At 40.7% G+C, this 24,221-nt stretch overlaps 1 protein-coding gene and 1 long non-coding RNA gene across 2 annotated transcripts; one reads left to right on the plus strand and one right to left on the minus strand.

The window, feature by feature from the left end:
* Positions 1-595: 595 nt before the first annotated feature.
* slc6a4a (solute carrier family 6 member 4a) lies at positions 596-20,504 on the minus strand. Its single transcript, XM_064351430.1, has 14 exons — positions 19,988-20,504; positions 16,974-17,628; positions 15,557-15,691; positions 13,932-14,154; positions 10,770-10,908; positions 10,182-10,316; positions 9,572-9,675; positions 9,106-9,233; positions 5,780-5,892; positions 4,786-4,917; positions 4,349-4,448; positions 3,949-4,049; positions 2,450-2,617; positions 596-1,967 (listed from the first exon to the last, which is right to left on the minus strand). The coding sequence occupies exons 2-14, from the start codon at positions 17,371-17,373 to the stop codon at positions 1,890-1,892; spliced, it is 1,956 nt and encodes a 651-aa protein (XP_064207500.1). The 5' UTR covers positions 17,374-17,628; positions 19,988-20,504; the 3' UTR covers positions 596-1,889.
* LOC135263431 (uncharacterized) lies at positions 18,832-22,079 on the plus strand. Its single transcript, XR_010332460.1, has 2 exons — positions 18,832-19,109; positions 20,498-22,079. It is a non-coding gene; the product is annotated as an uncharacterized LOC135263431 (long non-coding RNA).
* Positions 22,080-24,221: the final 2,142 nt, after the last annotated feature.

The following is a 24,221-nucleotide window of genomic DNA, read 5'->3' on the forward strand; positions in this document are numbered from 1 at the left end:
TCACAAAGACAAGTTGGCTTCAAGGCAGCTTTTTTCTCTTGTGTGAAAGGGGCTATGCTTATATGTTATTATATGCTGCTGTGAATAGTATGCTCTCTCTCAGGACTAAAATTTTCTAACAGACTGTGAACCCCCTTTTTCCTGATGTGCAAATAGTCTTAAAAAATAAAAATAAAATAAAATAATGTGTTGTCATTGAAGCCTGGCCATGGCTAAGAAGATAAGGACCTGCCATTCTCCCAAGATACGGCCTTTTCTCTCTGCGGAGACTTGGCTCGGGCTAACAGGAGACAGAGCAGAGCACATTCAGAAAGACACAGCAGGCCAGGGTCAAAGATGCGGAAAACACTGTTAAATGAAGCGTGCATGCAGAATCGCACGTGAACACTTGGCTGCTGCCAGCGGATGTTCTGGATGCTGGCTGGAGCTGTCGGGTCTCAGCAGAGCCCATACGACAACACAAGCTTGACCAAATCACTCCCTGATTAGACCAGTGGTCCAACTGTTTCCAGCTGGTGGGAAATTATACATCTTAGCCATAGATTTCATTAAAAAGCAGTAAGCTGTCTGTAATGATAGCCACAGCGCACAACAGTGTTGTACACACTCATTTTATTTATTTTCTCTTATAATACAGATGATGTATATATATATATATATATATATATATATATATATATATATATATATATATATATATATATTTCCTCCACAGATTTTTTTCAGGCTTATACAAATCATAGGTACTGTAAACTCGAAACGCTGAAGTATTTACTTTTTTTCACAGGATACTATTGTTATGAGAAATACACAGATAAACAGCTGGTATGGAGAGATATCTCTACATACCTTATAACACAGATATACACATAAATTGACCTCTCTCTCTCTCTTTCTCACTCTCACTCTCTCTCACACACACACACACACACACAAAACAGTTCTCTCGCAGTCACACCCACCCTCTTGCTCAATCATGTGTTTGCTCTCTGAAACGGTCACACACCAAATTCACATATATGCCCTTACCGAAAAGACATACACAAATACATTTGTATGCTTATATGTGCTGGTATACTAGTACTTCTGCTGTATTGGTCATATCATAAAAAAACAGTGCTGAATAACAAGAAATAAAAATAACAGAACTAGCAATCATTGTCACTGTCATTATCACCATCATCATCAAAATCCTTTGTTTTCTTCAGTGCTATAATAATAATAATAATAATAATAATAATGTAATTAAATGCTGCCCTCCTCAGCCTCAGGTTTTTGGCATTGAGGGTCTTTTTTTATAGAGATCTGTATCTGACTAAATATTCCTCTTTCATATATTAAATCTCTGTTCCCTGTAAAATGTTTGCCTGTGCATAAGTACATTGTGTATTGATAACATAATTTATATTTTTGGTCTTTTAAAGATGGGAAAATAAAAAGAAGAAGTAACTTTCGTTGAGTAAAGTAACAATGATGTTATATGCCCTTTTCAGAATAATTGTAAGAGCTTGACATTAAATACGATGGGTGACGACATTAGTATTAGTGGGGGAACAAAGCAGCATAATTTCTTTTGTCAGAGGTACTTAACCAACCATCACATGATCTTACTCTGAGAATGGTGTGCTATAATGATGTGTTTGGCCAGATGCCAGGGATTTCATCTCCCCAAAAATAGAAAATTCTCCCATCATCTCTTATAATCCCCCTTCTATCATTGACTTACATAAAATTTTCCCAATCCTTAAATTTGGGGAAACCCCTGGCCAATCCTGGTTACACTGTCACAGTATTTGCACCAATCTTGAGTCGTACAGGGGGCAGCAGGTAATCTCTTTCTTGCCGTTCATCTTTGTGTCCAGAGGGGGGCGACATTGTTATCATCAGGATCAGACGGCATTGGCGATGATTGTGCTTCGGTGTGCCCTCTCACTTCCAGGCTCTGGAGTGATGCTTTTCAAAAGCCGCTGAGCAAAAGGAGAGGGAAAAATGAATCAAGAAGAGGAAGAGGGGGGCAAAATGACAAGAGCACAAAATGTTAATGTGCATCCATGATCAAAGAACCTGCCAGTGACACCGTGACAGTCCCTCACTGTCCTGTAGAAAGAAAAATTTAGCAGACATTTTTTGGAAACTGCAATATTGTACTCGGGGCAACATGCTATGCTTTGGGCTACATGCTACCTGCTACATACATCATCCCTCTCCCTGTCTCTTTCTTTCTGTCTCCCAGTTCAATTCATTTTCCATCTACTACTAATGAAGTGCTACACTCAGACAGAATCAGAAGTATCAATAGCATTCTGACACTCTCACTGACCTGTATAAATATATATTTTGCAGCTTTTGTTTACATTGCTATAATATGCTGTGGGCTATATTCTATATCCTGTGTCCCTCCATCACCCCATTGCCCCCCTGCCTTGCCCTACCCAGCTGTGCATCTCACCTGTTTGAGTGTCCCTGGGGTGGACAGAAGGTAGTAGACCATGTATGCTGGCACACAGATAAGGGAGGAGACTCCAATGCAGTAGCCAATCGCGGTGGTCCACGGTGGATAGAGGTAGTTGAACAGTTTCACTTCCGGAGGAAATGCCAGGAAACTGCCAATTATGAACTGGGAAGAAATGGTGATAATAATCTCTTTAGGGACCCAGACACTATCAGATACACTGATCACATTCATATTAGTGGATCTGTAAAAATCTGTCTATGGTGAAATACCTTGCCAAAAGAGCACACATTATGATGCCTTTGACCACATTTTGTCATCAGATCATATTTCTTCACAGAGAAAAGATGGGCACAAATGTAATCAGTAATACACTTTCAAAGGTTTCATGTATAACACGTATGACGGTACATATGAAGAACTGTAATTTTGTGAGACTTCCATGCGTGCATCCAGCTGCTTCGGTCATTAAAAAAATGCAGTAATGTTAATTATATTCCAATCTGTAGTGGAGCAGCGCTGTACTGGCAGCGGGAGTGGAACAGAGAGGACTGGCCAGGGTATAGCAGAGACCCTAAAGACCTGTCCTGGAGGGCTGCAGTGTTTGCTGGTTTTTGTGGCTTCCTTTCAAAACGGTAACCAATTTATATCTTGCTAACGTTCTATCTTGGGTGTGTGAATGCCCAATAATGCAAATAAATTATTTATACAGCACCTTTCATATAAGTCATTTGAAGTCACAGGGTTCACAGAAATCAAAAGATGAACTTAACATGATACAGAAAAAAAAAACATTTCAGGAAGAATTCAGATTAAACAACCCTAATCTAAACAATGAATGACTTAATTAAAAAACTTAAGTGCTAACCACAGCAAAAAACCTCCAGCACAGTGGCCCTCCAGGATTGGATTTTGAGATATAGCCTGATGATTTAAGACAGGAAGGGGCCATGCCCTTTACAGTCCCACTAGGCCAGCGTTAGAGTTTTAAATGCGATCCGGGCTGTTGCACGCAGCCAGCAGAGGGAAGTGCGGAAGGGGAGACGGGGGAGTATTTAGGGAGAGATCGTAGATCAGCCGAGCAGCAGCATTCCATATGAACTGCACTGGCCCGATGGCAGGGGGAGGGAGTAGCTGGCTGCGAGATCTTTGGATGGTGCATCTGCTAGCTTTCGCCATGTTGAATTGCAATTCTATGCAATCGGGAATCCAAAATTGTGGGTAAAAATGTACTGACATCAGAACGTGACGCAAGACAAGATAAAGTATATAGGGAAGTGTCTGATATATGTAAAAAGAAAATGTCTATGCAGCACAGACCCCAGAGGTGAGAATGCAAAATTTCCAACTAAAAAGTTAGCTCACTAGTGCTATTCAAAACTGTCACACGGCCTAAACTGGTGGGAGCTGGCATAACTGGAATAAGCAAAAAGCTGTTTAGCACAGCAGAAGCTCGTTCCATATCTCCACCGCCATGCCCAATCTGTGTCCCTTACCATTAGGAAAGTGGGACAAATGGCCACCCAACACACCCTCCAGAACCAGCCTGGGGAGAATCCAAGCATCATATGCAGGTCACTGCAAAACCGAGGCATACCTACAAAGACAGGGAGGGAGGGAGAGAGGAAGAGAGAGGGAGGGCGGGAGGGATAGAGAGAGAGAGAGAGAGAGAGGGAGGGAGGGAGAGAGAGGGAGGGAGGGAGGGAAGGAGAGAGAGAGAGAAAAGGAGGGAGGAAGGGAGAGAGAGGGAGGGAGGAAGGGAGGAAGGGAGAGAGAGAGAGAGATGATTTGCTGCGTATGTATGTATGTCTGTATTTATGTAGGTATGTATGTACGTATGTAACTTAATTTCTGCGAGCAGAGATTCCCTTATGATTTCTTGGAGTCAAACTTTACCATAAAACCAGGAGACCGCTATGACCTCCAAGAGGACCACAGCAATAACGGCTGGGCCAGTGGCATACTCCTCAAACAGCTTCACCACATACGCTCCTCCCTGGTGACCAGGGGAAGGGGGGAGGGGAGGAAAAAACATTTTCAGGGAACCCCTGAGGGTATGGCGTGTCATGGACGGGCAGTATTTCAAATACATTTATTTACGATATGCATTTTGTAAATGTATTCCATATGCATATATAATATCCAAATCAATTTTTGCCTCAACAATTATGATTGCTGATTATGATTTACTGGTTATGGCTTTTATTTGGCTGTTGTATTTTTGTAACAAGATACACTAAGTGTAATTTTGCCCACCCTTGCACCAGGTGAATCTGATTTACACATGTGAATGTGATTTAGTCCAGCACCAATCACAGACCAGGGACACTCACGTATGTCAGGGTGGAGAGGGCCCCAAGATAACAGACGCACACCAGGCCCAGAACAAACCACTCCCTCCGCTTGACCAGAACATGGGGAAACTCGTCCAGAATGGCAGTGATGACCCCCTCCAGACCGGCAAACTGGGAGAGGGCAAGAGACAAGGACGAGAGTGGTGCAGGAAGGAGAGAGAGCACGACAGAGAGGAGAGGGAGGAAAGGAGAGGTAAATATCAATGTGAATAGAGAGAAGAGAGATGGTGGTGCAGAGGGAAGACGAGAGTGGTGAGGGGCCAAACAACAGACAGGACAGAGTGAGGACAGAAAAGGGATGCAGAGAGAAAAGAGGCATAGAGGAAAAAACCACATCAGAGAAGGTTTTGAGATTAATCTTTCCAAGATTAGAAAATGTTAGCACAATCATTGCCACAGTTACTTTTCTTCAGCAAGCTGTCACCCAGATATTCCTGAGAACTAGCATGCGGTTGGCAAACATGAGCTAATGAAGTCACAGGTGATAAAGCCTGGAGCACAAAAGGCCATCAATGTACTCGTACGTGTGTACTGGCTCCTGTTGACAGCTCTCCCCGCTGCAGTCTAAGCTGATACAACTCAGCACGCCCACACACAACCGTTGATACAGTGAGTTGATGACAATGTGCACTCAGCTACAACAAATATTATGCCGGGGCTAGGCATGCAAGAAAGGGAGGGGGAAGGGTAGTTCAACTTGCTCAGCAGTTTTTTCAGCCTATCATTTGAAAACACATTGAAATCAGGAAGGCAATGCCAATATCAATATTTGCATCTTGATAGTTTTAATCAGCTTCCAGGTGCAATTCCAGCCATTCGAGTGAAACTGAGATCTGAGCTGGAGGTAGCTGATCCAGGACCAGGGATTACTGACTTTATCAGACTCATATAAACTGAAAGGATGCATGTGAGCAGATCTGGGCCCTGCGGTTGTGTGTGTAGAGAGATGTTAGCCGCTAGCAGGGAAACTGACCGTGCTATCCAGCCCCAGCATGATGATCATTAGGAAGAAGATTATAGCAAAGAAGGTGGAGGCGGGCATGTTGCCGATGGCCTCTGCATAGGTGATAAACAGCAGGCTGGGGCCTACAAACAGAGGAAGGGGGAGAGAGAAAGAGAAGTAGGAAAAGAGGGAGAGGGAAGAGGGAGGAAGAGGAGAAAGAGAGTGAGAGGGGGTTAGAGGGAGAGAAAGAAATGGGAAGAGAGAGGGAGGGAGAGTCAGACAGAGACAGAGTAATAAAACAAAGGGATTATCATGAATCCCCCAGTCAAAAATCTTGATCAGGCAAAATCATCCCAAAGTCAACCCTGCATAACTCTGAGAGGTCAGTATTGTCCTGAATCATAAACAAATTGTCACCGATAGAGCATATTTGTATGCAGTATGGCTGGAATTCTTTTAATCAATGTATTTACATGCCTGTTCAACTAGTTTGCAAGGTTATTTTAACAGATGATGCAATCCATACACAGAAGTGTCATTGACCTCCAGTTATTTATGTGAGCTAAGTCTCCCTTTGATAAAGTCAACACTGCTCGATAACAGCTGATAGGTAATTCTCCAGTCATCAAACATTCCTGGAATATCTTGTAAGAATATGCTCCAAAATTGTTCCAGAATGTCTTATAAAATCAGATTGCAGGCCCTTCACATCTGGAACTCCACCAGCGCCTATTTGCTGAACATCAGCCATGAATTTGTTCATTTGCAAAGTGTCGTCCAGCTCACACTGCGATGCTGGGGTAACACATGGAGTCCATCATGAGACTTCTATGTGCTCCACACTCTCTGCCCTGTACAGCTATAAATAAATCTCCACTGCAGCCTCACACTTTTCTCCCAGATTAGAAGTTAACTGACCATTTGTTCAGAGGAAGCAATGCATTTGTTTTGTCTGTCGTGCCCTTTTTTTCTTATTTTAAATGAAAAATAGAACTGAACACACCCATTTCATGAATCCAAGACCTCGCCTGCATGTGTACACCTTTTGATTTCCTCTGAAGGAAAGAACCAAAATATCTACATAGCTTGTTTAATTCTGGTCTTACGCCCATCTGATTCTGCCCAATACTTTCACCCTCCACCCCTCTTATGTTATCTCTGATCTCCATCAACACACTCTTTGTCTCTACAGTAGACTAAGCAGTATATTGCTGACAAAGTGATTTTGTGATTACAAATTACCCATTTCCCATCCACCCTAACTATAATTATTCCATTTCTAAAACAACTCCTGGTATGAATGGCCAAGGCTCAGAAAATTGGTATCATAGCTTAAAACATACCCCTACATCCATCCCGCCAGGCAACTTAATTATTGACATCACTATATGTTCACTGAAGAAATTAAACACATTTTTCTGTTTTCACAAACCCAATAAGAATTGACATTCAATCCACGTCTCTGGCACCATTGATATTTCAAGAACCTATGCTGAAAATTCCCATAAAAAAAAAAAAAATTTAAAAAAAAGCCAAAAACATTAACAACCTATTTACGCTTTCTTGTTGGGAATGGCTTTCTTATGCTCTGCTGTAGCCAACATTATGAGGCTTATTCTTTTCTGAAAGGTCACTACCTCTGCTACACTGGATGTAGCTCTTGCTTATCGAAAAAATGTATTTCCATCAGGGATTTTTTTTTTTCAAGTCAACATTCCTTTGACCCTTTGTTCTCACAAGAAAATTAAAAACATCCTCCACAGGATACCACAACCCATCACCAAGCTGACTTGGCGTTATCTGCGAAACAATGGAAAAATCTGATGAAATACCCTCCCCATATCCCTCATTTACAAACTGCTTCTCCAATGGAGACATATTGCTCATCTCTACCACACACTCTTCAGCGACTGGAACTCCACCGTTATCTCACCTTGCTTCCTTGGAACGGAGCCTGCTTGTGCTGCTTCCAACCCCCCACCCTCTCCTAAAAAGCTGTTTTCTTCTTGGCCAAGAACTCATCATCACTCCGAGACATCTTAAATCTCAACATTATAGGAACCAAGTCAAGACTTTTCCAGAGACGGGTCCACAAGCCGCAGTACCAAAGGAGCTAATTTGTATGCTCACATTATTTTGTTTTCCACTTTGCTGTGTCTTCAGCTAAGGATGGCAGAATATCATAGATTGGAGGATTTTCCCATGCCAAATGCAAAAGGAATTACATTTTTTACTCATGTAAAAAAATTGTAATACTGTAATAATCTGTAATAATTGTAATACTTGCAATTTTGCTCCCTCAAAACCTAGGTTTTTGGTAATTATTTAATAAATGTCAACTTCATTCTAACCTCCATCTGAAGGGGAGCTGTTTGTAAAATTTTGCACGTTCTGTAATCCAGCTCAATTTTTACACATTTAGGGTCACTAATGCGCTACAATATTCAAATATTCAAAAATCAGTTATTACAGTACAAGTTTATACAAACTTTTTTCTACTCTTTTTTTCCTCAATGAATGTCACATGTATGTCTGTGTCCCTGTTATTATTTTCCATGGTAGTTAGGTAGAAAAGTCCACATGCTGAACTAAGCATCCAAGCTGTACAGGACACAGACAAACCTGATACACACAGGGTGCATCCCAAATTAGCATATTTCTATATATTTAGTTTTCAATCCAATATTTACATTTAAAACTTACATTCATATTTAACATTTACATTTAATATTTATGTTTATATTTAATATATAAGTTTTTAGTTTTGCTTTAATACAGGACATTACTTCTGGGAAAACTGATTACATTGCTTTAGACAAATTTCTCTTTGAATGTGTAAGAAAGTGACACTTTAAAAGTGTAGTGCATTTTTCTTTTTACAATTGGTGGCCTTCTGGGTAGGCCTGGCCTCAGAGCAATAAAAATAACCTTCACCGCACAATCAAAATTGTAAAAAAGTCCCATTGTTCTGCCTTGCTTGCTTGCTTGCCTGCTTCAGTTATGGAGCTGTCCAAGAGTTTGGTATGCCACCCACTGAAAATGGTAATGACCAGCTGCTTACATGCATGCTAATATGAACATACCTTTAGATTTTTTGAAGGTAGCCTGTGACTTACCCGTAACTCTCCTGCCCAGGATGATCCTGTAGCTACATTAGCATTGTCTTTCACCTTTGCCTCTTTATGCGCACAAGCAGACTTATACTGTTCAGTAACTTCACACTGCAAACCTGTGTGTTCGCACTCACGCACACCACAACTTTTCACCATGCGTTCACCAAAAAATTCCACACAGAGGGAAATTTCTCCGTGTTAAATTTAGATTTTTTATATGTGAACTGGAGGAGTGCCACTCACCTGCATTTTTCGCCACGGCCTCAACACCCTGCTGCCTCATCTCAGCCATGTAGCCCAGCACAGAAAAGATGACGAATCCAGACAGGAAACTGGTCAGACAGTTGACGGAGCTGGTCACTAAGGCGTCCCTGAGGAGCCAGACAGAAAAACATTTAAGCAACGTGCATTAGACCTGCAGTTCCTCTTTTCTGATTTTTCGTATTTTCTCGGTTTGCATTCCTATGTGTTACACAGGACCTAACCTTGTCTCAAAATCACACCACCATTGCCACGTGGCTGGAATGGAAGGCCTCTTTGTAAGGGTGGAATGTTTTGCTCCTTCACTGATATGCATGAATGCAATTATGCAATTAAAATGAGACGGCAGAGCATTAGGTAAATAATTAAATTTGATGTCCCCACTAACTGATGTAATTGCAAAAGGTCAGTGTGGGTTGATGTCCTTGGTCCTTGGAATTGTGCCCACCTGTAGCAGTTGTTGTGGAAGGGATTGTAGCTGGACAAGGCCAGCAGCACTCCGAACCCTGGCCCGAGAGAAAAAAAGATCTGTGCGGCCGCGTCTATCCAAATCTTAGGGAAGCAGAGAGACTTTTGGATTAAGCAGCTGTCTGTGAAAAAACAATGCTGTAAATTCAACAACACATTTCCTTGCTCATCAATCAGTAAGCACCCAATTTATTGGCTATTTGTATCTACATTTTTCAAGATCGCTGAATACATCCTCTGTTAGGGATGTGCTATTTTATTGGTTAACTGAAAAGCAAACAAAAACAAACAGGCAAAACATAACCAGTAACAACTACAGAAACTGATAAAGTAGCCTACAATGCTTTTACATATGCTTTTTTGGGGCTAACCCCCCCCCTAAAAACTAAGTGATGAACTACAAGCAAAATGCACACCATTCAAAATTGGACAGATTGAAGGAAGAAAATATATAAACGCATGTTACATTAAATGTGACACCCATACACATTTTTTTGAACATGAATATACATTATATGGAATTGAGTTTCTTTTTCTCCAAACTTTGTGTAATGCAGCGAAGTCTAGCCTGTTTACTATAACCCCCTCACCGTGGTGGTGAGAAGCTTCTGCCAATCAGGTTTAAGATAGAAAGCCACACCCTTCCAGGCTCCAGGGAGAGTGACACCTCGAACCAGAAGCACCAGCAGAACCAGGTAGGGGAAGGTGGCTGTTACCCATACCACCTGAAACAGAAGACAGATGCATTTATTTATTATTATTACTACTACTATCATTCATTTAAAGATTTATGATGGGTATGATTTTATTGCAGGGTAACTTATTGCACAAACAGCCGAGATAATATGAAACATGAAATCAATTAGGGGCACACTCAAACAGGTAGTTACACAAAACAAGTGATCAGCCTGAAGAATACACAAAGCAACCACTAAATGAATACAATTAAGAGGAATTATTCTTAAAGGAAACATCTACTTTTCAATTAGAATAAACTTGGTTATGATTAAAAAAAGAGACCTGTGACTTCTTTTGCACTTCTCACAGTTTTTGGCATCACTGCAGTCGTAGTTTCACTAGAAACATTACTTCTCCTCTTTACAGCCTTCCTTATCTCTCTTCTCCCTTTCTGGCTTTGGGTCCGCCACCCCCTCTCCTCCCCACTCACTCCCATTCACCTTGCCTGAAGTCTTCACCCCTTTCCAGATGCTGAAGTAGACCACAATGAAGATGACAAGCAGGCAGAGAGCCAGCTGCCAGCTCACTGCCCCCAGATGGTGCAGCCCAGGGGATCGATGCACCTGTAACACATACCGTCTGGAGTCGGGGTGGGGTGGGATGGGGATGGTCATGCGGTGGGTTTCCAAAAAGAGAGAGGAGTTGGGAGATGGTCAAATGCACTGCTGTACACTTCGGAAATAAATGTATTTCTTGCCAATAGAGTAAGAAAAAAATTTCAATTTGAAAGGGTGAAAACAAGCTAAGGCCCCAAGCTGGGGAGTCGATCAAAAGACACAGTTTGCATGCTATTTTTTTTTATCTTGCCTTTATTTAAAAATAATTTTAAATTAGTTAAATTCTCTGTTGGATCACCTGGGGTGACAATGACCATGTTCACTTTAGATGCACACAATATGCCAGCTATTGCCATTATTCTGAATAAACCAACATTCCAAATAAGCTGTTTAGATGGCTACTGAGAAATTAACGTTCTTTTAATATTCACATTAGCATGAAGCTGTGCATAGTCTGATTAAATGTAAAATGACCATGTAACATTACGTCCCTTACACTCTATTCTTAGCTTTTATTAAAGGGTATTTTTTCATACATTTATAGGGTTAATTTAGTTGGCTGGCTATAGCACGGGTAAGAAGGATGAATCAAGTAACGTCGAACAATAACAATAATAATATAATTAGAAAAAAACATTTTTCATACATGGACTCCAAATTGAATGTTGTTAGAATTCAGCACTAGTTAAAATAATATTAATAATAAAGAAGAATGATAATTGAGAGTTGGCATGCTAGTACTTTTATAAGCCTATGTATAGTAAAGATTAACACAGTAAGTGTGACTCATTCTGTTGGTAATTCTATTCTATAGTGTATTATCTGTCTGGTTAGAGAGATTGGGAGGCTTATTTATTTGTTTAAAGGCTGATACAAGTCTAGATATTTGTGTTTCACCACACTTGTAACTATAATATGGTCATTTTCTGAAGATAACAAGTATTAAAATAGCTGAACTCATAAGGTAGATGACATAACATTGCCAGACATTAACTTTAAATTGGTACACACAGGCAGTGATAGCAAGTCCTTAATGTTATTTTAAAATGAGCCTACGATCATTAGTTCTATTATCAGAGTGAAAGAAATTGCCTTGGCCTGGCAGAAGGCAGTCTGGTTATTGCTAAATGTAATCATAGCAATAGGTTATATAACAGTTGATTCACAAAATCTTTAGCCAGCATTCACTATGTAGATAAAAAGCAGTTTTATCGGGCGAATATCTTAGATGCAACCATAGATATGAAAACTTAGGCACCGCATTTGTCACTGTTGTATGATGCAACAACAAGTCTACACAACCGCCATATTTGGCTATTATTAACCACCTTGATAGCTTGCTTTACAAACAGAACAACCATGGTATCATTAAAGTTTTTTTTCTATGAATCGTATTGGCTGAAATAGCACCACATCTTCCCTGATTGGCCAACAAAATTGTAAATTTGGGAGGACAATTTGGAAGGCTAATGTTTTCTTAGAAAATTAACAGGCTTGGTTCATTTTCAATGACAATTAGAAGAAAAATAAGATTTCGAGAAAGACCAGAAGTTTGCATGTTTCATATGCAAACTAAATATAGCTGCAAGCTGCAATTAATGGGGTCCAAGGAGGATCAGCAACAGTTGGCAAACACAGGAACTCCATGATGGAGGACACAAACTTTAAATATATACTTTTGTTCCAACAAGATTGTGGACTATGCCATCAACCAAGGGACCTGTCTAATGCAGGAGTGAATTTCAGAATATTTCTTCATATTTGCATCACTATCATACCATATGGCTGGATTGGCCTAATCTTTTTTGTGAGAGGAAAGTGTTTTCCAAATGGTGGAAAATCCAATACAGTAGACCTCATGGGTCCTTGAAGCAAATTTGTTTCTTATGACAAAAGGGACCTTTGAACCAAATCTTGTGACTTTACAGCCAACAGGGCATAGGGGCTTGGCTTGTAGTGCCACCACATGTTCAATCTGCACCATAATTTAAATGATCCAAGAGTTCAGTCATCCAAACAAGCCTACCAAGAACAGTAATTTCCATGTTTCCCATGCAATCTACTAAGAACAGTAGTTTGCATGTCTCCCATGCAAACTAATAATGACAACAGAGTACAAAAAAGGTACAAAATGCAGTAAAAGCAACAAGAGAAGTGTGAACAGCTAGCTGTCGGTCTCACATTAAAAGAAAATAGGTTGCCTATTAACAGCATTTCCTGAGCAATGACGAAAGTCACTGCTTATCCAGAATAGTACATTGGCAACTACCATCCTAGTCACGACTGTTCCCAAAAACTGTGATGACTAGGCTACAAATCGGTACCACTCTATCGCACCGCAATAGCTTAAACAATGTTGTTAATGACAATATGCAGCGTGTGGTGTTTCTCCAAAGACTAACTATACTGTGCCATGAACGACGACAAAGGTTACAATGGAATGTGGGAAGACCAAAATAATTCTGTGCATTAATTTAGGACAGAACATTTTTAACTTTGGCCACTCCACTTGCATATTAAGCACTGGGCAAATATGCTGACTCTGACACGCCCAAAGACGCTTTTGGGAAATGCACAAAATGTCGCGAAAACACCGATTGATATGGATAATACAAGTATGCAGCATACATGCCCAAATAGTGCTCCAATAACCTGAATAATATGCCACATCTTAACTATAATGTGCCATATTCAGAATAAGGCCCTATTTGGCGTATTTAATCAGACTATGCTGTTTATATGACCTACATCTTATTTGGGACATTCTCTTATTTCTGAATTATACTGGAATATGAGTGTGCATGTAAACATACCCAATATGGGTGGGGAATTCAAGGGATTGAGCAGCAAGTCAGACACTGGGAGATGATTGGCTGGTAAACATAGATCTAATTTCTCCAGGATTGTCATGGTACCTTTAATGTGACCACAGTCAAAATGTGAGTTTAACATCACAGCCAAAGGACAGTACCATCAATAGCGTTTCCCTGTCTTCCTCTCACCACCCTTAGCCTGGCTCCAATGAACAGTGGGAGGCACACTTACATAAAAAACTCCTCGCTGGGAGAGGTGGAGGTGTTGTACCAGGACTGGTTGACATTGGTGTGGCTGTAGGGGGTGCAGGAGGGGGTGTTCCAGGAATTGGAGCAGGTAATCCAGGGCAGTGTGGATCGGAATGAAGACAGGAGGTAGTACAGTGCCCAGGCCATGATGGTGTTGTAGTAGAAGGAAATGTAGAGTGCAATGACACAGATGGCAAAGCCGATACCTGAAAAAAAAACATGGATCGCTTTGATCTAAATATGCTATAGTGCCCGTTGTTATGAATTTTGGTTTGTTAAAGTTCAAAATGTTCAAAAATAATTTGTTAATATAACATGTACTGTCAACCAGTAAGGTTGGGTGAAGACCTTCAAAATGACCAGATAAATTCTCTTCAGAAATGGAATATAGTGAAATACATTGCAAATATGTGAACTTCTTTGGAAATATAATGATAAATATAAAATAAGTAGATTTCACAGAAATGTTTAATTGCAATATTTGAAAATTTGTATATTTGCCCCTATATTGCAATACGTTGTCTGATACTGATATATCATGATGTATTTTATTTAAAACTGAATAAACGAGCAAAAGCTGTTCAAGAATCAAAGAGATCTGTGCTCAACTTATTGTTGTAGCCACCCATAACTGTCTTCTCCCCTTGTACTACATATTAATTTTTTTAATTGCACTTTTTTTAATCATTGTGAATGTTTCTATTGTGTTTCAGAAACGGAGCGCTTATCTGTTTGCTTTTCCAGATTAGGACCTAAACCCATAGGTGCTCGGGAAGCATTCCTTATCTGTCCCAGCATCAGCAATTTCATCTGAAGCCGCACGGCGCTCCCTCACTGATACGTCCATATTGTCATATTGCGACTCAATATTTAAAGGGCTGTCTGTCGCCGAACTGTGTTATTTTCCCTCGTGTCCCACAGGATATTATTTTTATGAGCTGTCCTAAACCAGCTAAACAATCAAAATAAACAAAACAGCACAATATATGACAAAGCCAGGACAAATGGGCACCATGCAGCTGTCTAGCTGTACTGGAATTCAGACAGCCTATGGGGCATGACACTGATTTTGGAAAGGATAGCTAGATAATTTGGTTTGGTAGTGCTACATAGCTTTAGGTCTAAAACAAAGGTGTGCCATATCAGTTTCTGGATAACATAACAACATCCGCTGTAAATTATTTAATCATTCGGCCATTTTGACTACATTTCTTGATGAGCTCATGAATGAAATCTGTAGACTATTCTTGTGTCCCTATGTGAAATGTTTTACAGTGACCAAATCTGAAATTTAAGTGCTATTAGTTAATTCAGTTAATTAGCAAAATGAACCAGCGTAAACAATAAAAGAAATTTGTGGACAATAATTCCAGGCCATGTGAAAAGAAAGAAATTGTTCACAAATGAATAATATTTTTGAAGAAAATGTGATACCTATGCCAACCAGGTTAAAAAACAGATACTTCCTACGTGTCGTTTGCTTAATAGAGTTGACATTTTGGTTTGTTATCATAACTGAAACATTTTACATAAATCAAAATTTATTTTAACACACACACAAACCACCATACATATTTCTACTTCATTCTATAGCCCTTTCTGTCTCACCCTTGAAGATGGGGCAGATGTGCCTCCAGACAGATATGCATCCGCTACGGTGAAACTGTCCCAATGCTAGCTCCATGTAGAACAGTGGGACACCCCCAAACACTGCCATCAACAGGTAGGGTAGAAGAAATGCACCTGGAGACAAGCAGGGTTGGGGTATTGGCAGTGGTGTGGGTCGGGTAGCGGGTGGGGTGGGGGGGTTGAGACACAAAGAAAGGTTTGTGAAAGATGAGGGGAGACAGGGAACCTCGGTAATGCTGCTGAGACATTGTAAAATGCATAAAAACCTAACTCGTACATTTGGTCCATTGTGTTGCCAAACCAATCTGGTCAAATAAGTCATAAATCAATATTAACCACTCCAAGCCTTGACCAAATAGTTGCTGAGTTGCACTCTTTGAACTGATAATCCACACTAATGTATTTGAAGCCACACACACTTAGTTTACAGTTGGATTTTCAGACTGGGGACTTGAAAGAGCCAATTTCTAGTACAGTCTGATTCCTTGTCCATTAACATATAAATCCTCAAAATTATATGTGTGAGTTTTCAAATAGAGGCAAAAACACTGTTGATGCAGGTTACACCAAAGAAACATGTATACATGTATGCGTGAGCACATACACGTACAAATACATATGTGCTTATGCGTATGGGTCTTTTGTGGGTACAAATCCAACTGACTGCTGTCATCATGTACACTACTTATAAAGAGACAAAAAGACAGCAGTAGGCATGCACATGCACAACCACAAAAAACATACAGGGCATTTGCTGATTTAGAGTGGGGACAGGGTAAGTCCACATGACTGCGGTTAACCCTGTGGTGTTGTGTACTTGCACTAACATGTTCCCCATTCGTCTAACTCTCAACTGTAATCTTCCTTTCATATGGCATGCAGACCTCATAAAACATCACAAAATCCTTTTATAAATACGCCTAATACTTAGGCAAACTAGCTTGTCCAATAACTTAAAAATGGTGGGGGGAATGCCTATTTGTTTAGGCCACCACAGTACATTAAGTGCATCTGCACACATTGAGCCCATTTTTGTAAATGGGTACAGGATACAGATTTTCTGGAGGCAGGAGAAGCCAGGCCATGTCAGGCTATCACCCTGAGGCTAGTCTGTTGCGCTGCTTCAAGATCATTCAAGATGTTTTCTTGAATGCCACTGATTGCAAAGCCAGGACATGCTTACCTAGTTATGTACCCTGGTAATATTTTCCATTCCTTGCAACTATTTCTTTGCTATGACAAAGCCATTACATTTTTCAAATCATCAAGACAATGAAAAATGCCCTCTGCCCTATGCTGTGTCCTTCTCAAGCCTGATTTTCCCGTTTCTGACCTATTCCTGCATTTCTCTCATTTTATTACCATCTCTGGTTTGTGCCTTTTCTCATAGCCTCACCTCCTCCATTCTGGTAGCAGATATAAGGGAAGCGCCAGACGTTTCCGAGGTCAACGGCATATCCGATGACGGACAGCAAAAAATCCATCTTCTTATCCCATGTCTCTCTGGGCTGCTCCAAACTCGTCTGCTGGACCATCAGCATCCTGGGGTAGGCTCCGCCACACCCCCTGTCCCTCGCCCCCCCACTGACACCACCCCCTGCTGGGGTTTGGGTTGAAGATGTGGGATAGTCATCGGAAACCTGCTCGGGAGAAGAGCTTGTCCTCTCTTGTGTCGCCACCATACCATCTGCCATTCCACCAGCCAACAAAAGGCTACCATTTTTCTTTGACTCTTCCCTGCTCTCTATTTCTTCTTGATAATTTTCCCTGATTGCCATTGGCTGGTCCATCTCCATAGCGAAGTTGACTGTTAGGGATGTGATGTGAGCAATACGAGTCGTCCTCTGCTGTAGAGCTCATCAAGGGATCAAGCAGGAGTGTGGAGAGGACCAAGGGAAACCATACTTTGTTGGAATTTGCAGTACAAATGGAATGTTCCTCTTCTCTATGATTGGCTGATGCAGGTCAAGATGGAATGTTCTCGCCTGCTCTGATTGGCTGACAGCGCCTCTTCATCTGATGAACCCAAGGAGCCAAATTACCTGTATTACCTGGTAACAAAGAAAATCTTGAGTAACATACTAATTCCTCAGGTTTTAATTCCTATTCCTATTTCCCTTTCAATGCTTTAACTCTAACAATAATGAGAATGTACATACACTAATACGAATATACAGATGTTGCAAACACCCATTACCAAAAAATAAAATTAAAAAAATAAAATACAACTACACTATGTGATTTTTATGAAATGTAATTAATGTTTCAAATATTTGAGAAAGTAAACCAATTTTGTTATATTAGTTTCATTTTTCCTAAATTGACTATATACAGTAAATGCATTTAGTTTCTATGTGCATATATGCATTTGTCTGTACCAGAAATATAAACACTTAGCCTAAATTTGCCACCATCTGTTCAAGAAACATCCCATTAATGCAGAAGGAAATTTTACGTCATTCTACCCAACACAACCAAGAGAATAACTACTTATTAGATATGGGGAAATCTCCACTAATCGTCTAACTATTGTGAAAATCCCAGAAATATGCAGGACATTACCAAATAGATTATCTGGTTGTAGGCTACTACACGCGGTGTTTGACCAAGTTTAATTTCAGACACCTGCTTATACAAAGACCGTCATCGCGATCGGCAGTTTGGAATTGAAAATATTATTATATTAATTTAACGGAAGGGGCACGCGGACATTGGAAATTAAAATGCGCACTTTTGGCATCGAAAGCATATCAATACATGTTACAGAACAAAACAACAGAACAAACAGAATTCCGAACAAACCCATGAGCTCCCCTAATACAATATCAGAAAATAATTTTATCGGGCTGCGTGCTTTCCATGTATATTTGTCTTTTTCTCTAAATGCAATTGAAGAACCCTTAAGAGAAAACATCAGAAGAAATCGCAGGATCACGCAAAAAAAAGAAAAAGACTATTTCTTACTTTTACTACAAACCTCACCGTATGGTGACTTCAGTTTACAAGTCTGGAATCTGGTTACAATAGCCGATGCCTTACATACGTCTTGGCAAACTGCGCGCGGCCAATGGGGCTACTTGGACCTAAACGGGTCAACCTCGATCTCCTTAACTCAAAGAGAAAACTTTCGGGAAAAATACCAATCGTTCCATTCGCTAAGTACTGCGGTATTTAATTGCAATTTTCTGGCGAAACTCGAGAAGTTTGCATTTAATGCTATTATTACGTCCGAACTCTCGGCTCAAGTTTGTGGGGGGGGATTCAGAATTCCATGCTGTATTATATGACCACCGGACACGCACAATACCCCTCGAGGTACATTGAACACCTGGAGTATTATATAACACAAATAATGGAATGGGGTGAATTAGGATTAAGGAAGAGAAAGGTGGAGGAGAAAAAAACAGGACGACAATCCGTGCGTAATGAACAGCGCGTGATACAATTTCGGGTTTAAAGAGAACATTACGACCCTTCTTACCCGCAAACAACAAAACGAACCGTGGCAAATCGAAGACTGGGCAAAAAGCAGGTGAGCGCGCCGAAGTAGACACATTTCCATTAAGTATCCTTAGTTTCCCAAAGTCACGGCGTGGAGGATGTTTTTGTGCTGACACAATAATAACCTACTTTATTTAGTTTATATTATTAACCTTATTTTACAAGTTGTGTTGTCTGAAAATGACATTTTGTATTATACAATGGTTAAAGGGTCAGCCGCATTGCTATGCCGTGTCCCAAAAAGAAATAGGTTAAATAAAGATCAGGCATATTTGATTAAGCTTTGTGCTGCAATTCCGTGTGAACTTTTGTCAAAACATATCGCAAGCAATGAACGAACCAAATTTTCTGCCTAATGTTTAACTCAAGTTTCAAAAATTAAAACCATTCAACAATTCACATATTCCAAAACACGCTCATGAAAGACAGGTCAAATGTTGTAACTTCGAAGGCCAGCGCATTCTAAAAAGGTCATTTTTGAGCTTTCATTAGGTACACACCAGCATCTATTCCCCAAAATTTGTCTTATCAAACAAGCCTTTCAAATAAAAAATGAAATAGTGTAAACAAAAGTCAAACTTCCAATAAGCACAGCACGGAAAGTCTACCTTCTCATTTTCATCAACCCATAATTATCAAGTTGTATACAACCGGTGACAAAACATTGTGGTTTAATGTGTCAGACAAATAGCTTGGCCGAGTGTTGTGTGCATTGCACTGTAATGAGCAACATGCATGCAGTATGATAGACCTCCCCTCGAATCTCTCTCAAACCCTCCTGATGCGGTGCCTATGTGGGCAGTGGTGGACCCTCCAGTGGAACATGTTAAGAGTCAAACATTTGTCTGCAGAGGGACAAATGGACAATGTGTGTGCCAGTGTTATATGCGAAGCGACAGCAGGTCCTACCTTGCAGGTTGTTAGCCTTGGGGGCAGTCTCTCCCTCTCCGGGTGGTCCTCACCGACGTCCCGCTTCACTTACGGCTCCCTTTGTCCCTTCTCCTCCCTCTCCCTCCGGTACCAGAACATACATTTCCCATTCCCTTCTGCTACGTCACTTTAGCCCACTCCTGTTTACTTTAGCTAGCTGCTCGCTTTTCCCCCTCCTGCTTATTTAACTCACTTCTTTTAAAAAAAAAAAAATAAAATACACAGAACAAGCAGATAACTTTTGGTTTGTCCCCTTTCTCTCTCCCCCTTCCCACTCCAGATTTCCAGGAACTCAGACCCAAGACTTTGACATGAGCACTGCTTAAGTACATAAGTACTTCCCTTTCTGCCCTTTCTTTTTTCCGCTTTCCCAGACTTCCCAAAGTACTGATTACCTCACGCCAAGTCACCCACTGCCCCTTCCACGCATGCCCCCCTTGTGCTTGTATCTCCGATCTTTATGTGATTTTTCTTTGTTCCTTTCCACAGCTGCCTCTGCGTGTGCATGTTTGGAAGCACACCTGTCCTGACAGCATCTCAGACGGCTTTGAGTGTCTGCATTGTGCGGCTGGGACTGGGCGCTGTGCGCCAGCCTCGCGTGCGGGTGCACGGTCGCCTTTGTGCACAGAGTGCCTTCTGTCTGCACTTGGCAGCTCTGTGTACAGAATATAAGTTCTTCCTTGTACCAGTGGAGCCAAATCTGAAGGACCTGACATTATCAAATTTGGGGGGCATTTACAGACCTAGTAACTTGTGAGTCCCCAAAATGTGAATGCTTATTAACTGGAAATCGGTGTAAAGTAATTAAAGTCAATTTCAATGTCCCATTATGCAATATGCGGGATCCTATTTGTTGCCCTTATTTATGTCATTAAAGGAGCAGTGGTAAGATTAGCCAAATGTAGACACAAGCTTAAGCATTTTTAAGTGTGGGGGAAAACTATTTCATCATTTCATCAAAAAGCAGAAAAGGCTTATTTCTAGGGAAGCAACAGCACACACTTCCACATTAAGGAGAAAAATGAGTGATGCCGCCAAAACCACAGCAGTGCGGAGCTTCCAGATCAAACCCTGCTCCGCCTTAGTTCACCCACTGACCGGAACGCATCGGCGAACCCCAGGGTTTAGAAAACAAGGCAACGATCAGGTCACTGCCATGTTAGCGGTGTAGCCCCTTTTGATCCGTCGCTGTGTCTGCCTGCCGGAGATGAGAGGTGGACGGCTTTTGTATGCGCGCATTCCAAGTTTAATTGCACTAATGTACCCTGGCCCAGGCAACGGAGAGGGGAGAGAACGATCAGCACTTCCTGTTCCAAGTCGTCCCATGTCAGATACCAGAAGGGAAGTCATTACACTGATATGATGAAAAATTTCACTAGCCGGGTGCCAAATGTTACATTCCCGAGTGTCAGCTTAGGGACCGGCCTAATGAAAGCAGGGCTCCACAGTGCTCCCATGTTAGGAGCGTTTGTGCCTGAAAACTGACGTGTGCTAACTGGAAAAACGATTTAGTAGCACATCTACTAATTGGGCTGCATTACTGCGCTCCTACATCGTTTAACTTAGGAGACACTGTGCTCCTCGGACAAGATGTTAGTGAAGAGCCCTGGAAAGGGCAGCCTGGCTTTGCAGCTACATTTCCCACCCTCATGAAGAGGGCAAAGGGACGGAGAAAGATTGGGTTCCACTCCTGAGGTGGTTTAGGTTGAACGTGAGCACCCATTGCCTTCTAGTCAGTTGAAGTTCACCCCAGTCCTTTGGTCTTTGTTAAATATTTTGTCATGTTCACAGGTGCACAGAAGTACTCCCTGTATTCATTAAATTCTAAAAAGAGTCTGAGTTCAAGAGGGAAAAGTTTAAAAATCTGAAACTTAAGTCCTTTTTGGTCTTGGTCTTACCTATTCTTAAAAGATATTGTGCTGTCCTGTTGTTTTTCCTTTTTATTTTTTAACTTTGATTTTATTTTTATTTTCCTCGTACCTATGTTTTTGTTGTGCTTTTCTGTAATTGTATTGTATTGCATTTTCTTCTAAGAAATGCACTATAAAGTTAATTACTATTATTATTATAATTATTACTACAACTACTACTCTATCAGGTTATTTAACACGTAAAAAGCAGAATATGCTAGTGTTTCTGTCACTGCCTAATAAACTGTGCAGTAAAACAGTGCCCCCTTGTAGGATTAGGAGGAGTTACAATCTTTAGGATAAGCTAGAAACAATGGGCCTCATTCACAAAATGTGTACGATCACATTTGATCTTAAACTGTTTGTAAGAACGTTCCCAAGAACATTTTGGCATTCATCATTTTTTTCTTATCTGTATTTGTTCATGGCTGTTTCCTTACGCTAATCACATGAACAGGATTACATAAAATTTACAAACAGTCAACATCATCTCATACACCTGGGATATGCAGAAAAACAAAGGTCTGCATGTCATAAATCCTATATTGGTCATTCGTAGGAACATATTTAAGAACAAAAGAAAGAATAATTTAAGAAACGTTTTGTGAACAATATTTGTACTGCTTACGCAAGTCCTAATGTAGGGATCCCAAACTCAGGTCCCAGAGGGCCATGGTATCTACTGGGTTTTAGAATGTTTCAACCTTGAAGTGCTTAATTTAAGCAGGGGTGTCCAATCTTATTGGAAAAGCACTGATGTGGATGTGGTTTTTGTTTTAGCCCAGCACTAAAACACCTGATTCTGCTTATCAAGGTCTTGATTGAAGACTGTCATTAGTTAGTTGAATCAGGTGTCCTACTGCTGGGCTTAAACAAAAACCTGCACCCACACTGGCCCTTTTCAAATAAGTTTAAAGACTCCAGATAACTTATTTCCAAGGTCTAAATAGAAAGAAAACCAGTAGACAAAGACCTGCAGACACTGTGGCCCTCCAGGAATGAAGTTGAACCTGTATATGTTGGGGCACTAAACACTACTGTAACATGCAATTTAGCCTCTTCAAGTGATGCCAACGACTATCTAAATATCTCGGGATATTTTTTACTTTTAGGTACTTTTAAATAAAACTTCTATGGCATGTTAGACACATTGCAAATCATTGCACATGTAAAGGGGGGGGGTGTGCGAGAACAATACCAATTTCACTCAAACAGTCTGAGGGTAGTAAATTCAGTTGTCAGCCTGGAAGTGATAACAACTTCCTGTCTTATCAAACGGATATGTCGCTCACACACCGTTTAGTTTGGCTATTCTTGCAGTTCCTCCTCTCTGCTCTCCACCCTTTAAATTAACAAACTATTTTTTTTATTTCTTGTGGGCGGGAACACCTTGGTTGAAGGGCGCATTTCCACCAAAGCATGAAATGGAGGCGCCAATCTGACAGCTGAGCAAAGACTGAGCAACACACACACACACACACACACACACACACACACACATACACAGCGAGGTCCAGGCCATGGGAGTTGTTGAGATGTTCCAGCTGGTCTCTGCTTCAAGGTTAAAACTGATCAAACAGACAATGAGAGGCAGGAGACAAAACAGGGACATAGAAGAGGGAGAGAAAAGGGAGGAGAAACAAGTGTGTGTGTGTGTGTGCGCTGCGGGGTGGGTGCAGAAAAACTATCAGAAGCTGTATTTTCTGAGAAACTGAAGGGGAAAAAAGTACTTTTACATTCAGCAGATACCAATATAAAAACCCCTACAACACAATACATGTAATACTGTGCTTGACAATATAGCGCTCCTAAGATTTAAACAAATCATTCCTGATGACGTAGGTGGAAAGAATTCAGGACCTGTTTAATATGAAAAGTATATGTACGTCGGCATTCATGCTTGAGGCTAATTGTCATCAATCACGCCCACATGTGCGTATAATGGAGCAATTTGGTGTGTAAATACAATGATCCAATCTTTTATATTTTACCTTGAAAGAGGTTTCTTTGCCTCAAGCTCTCATATTTAGTGAAGTCATCGCCTATGAGGTCAATGAGGTCTGTCTGAGCAAGACAGAGTTTTAAGAAGGCATGATATGGGAACTTCTGAAAACAAATCCCGCCATATTTGGTAAGATTACTCACTCAATAAACATATATAATGACATACAGATTGAAATAAATGGGCAGGAAGAGAGTAAAAAAATTGAGATGAAACAACAGAAAGTAAATGAACATCAAGGAAAGTAGTTTCTCATTCATACCAGCTGATGAAGAGAACAATCCCAGCAAACATACAGTTG

This window comes from Anguilla rostrata, chromosome 9 (genome assembly GCF_018555375.3).
Source record: "Anguilla rostrata isolate EN2019 chromosome 9, ASM1855537v3, whole genome shotgun sequence".
In the NCBI taxonomy this organism is placed as follows: domain Eukaryota; kingdom Metazoa; phylum Chordata; class Actinopteri; order Anguilliformes; family Anguillidae; genus Anguilla; species Anguilla rostrata.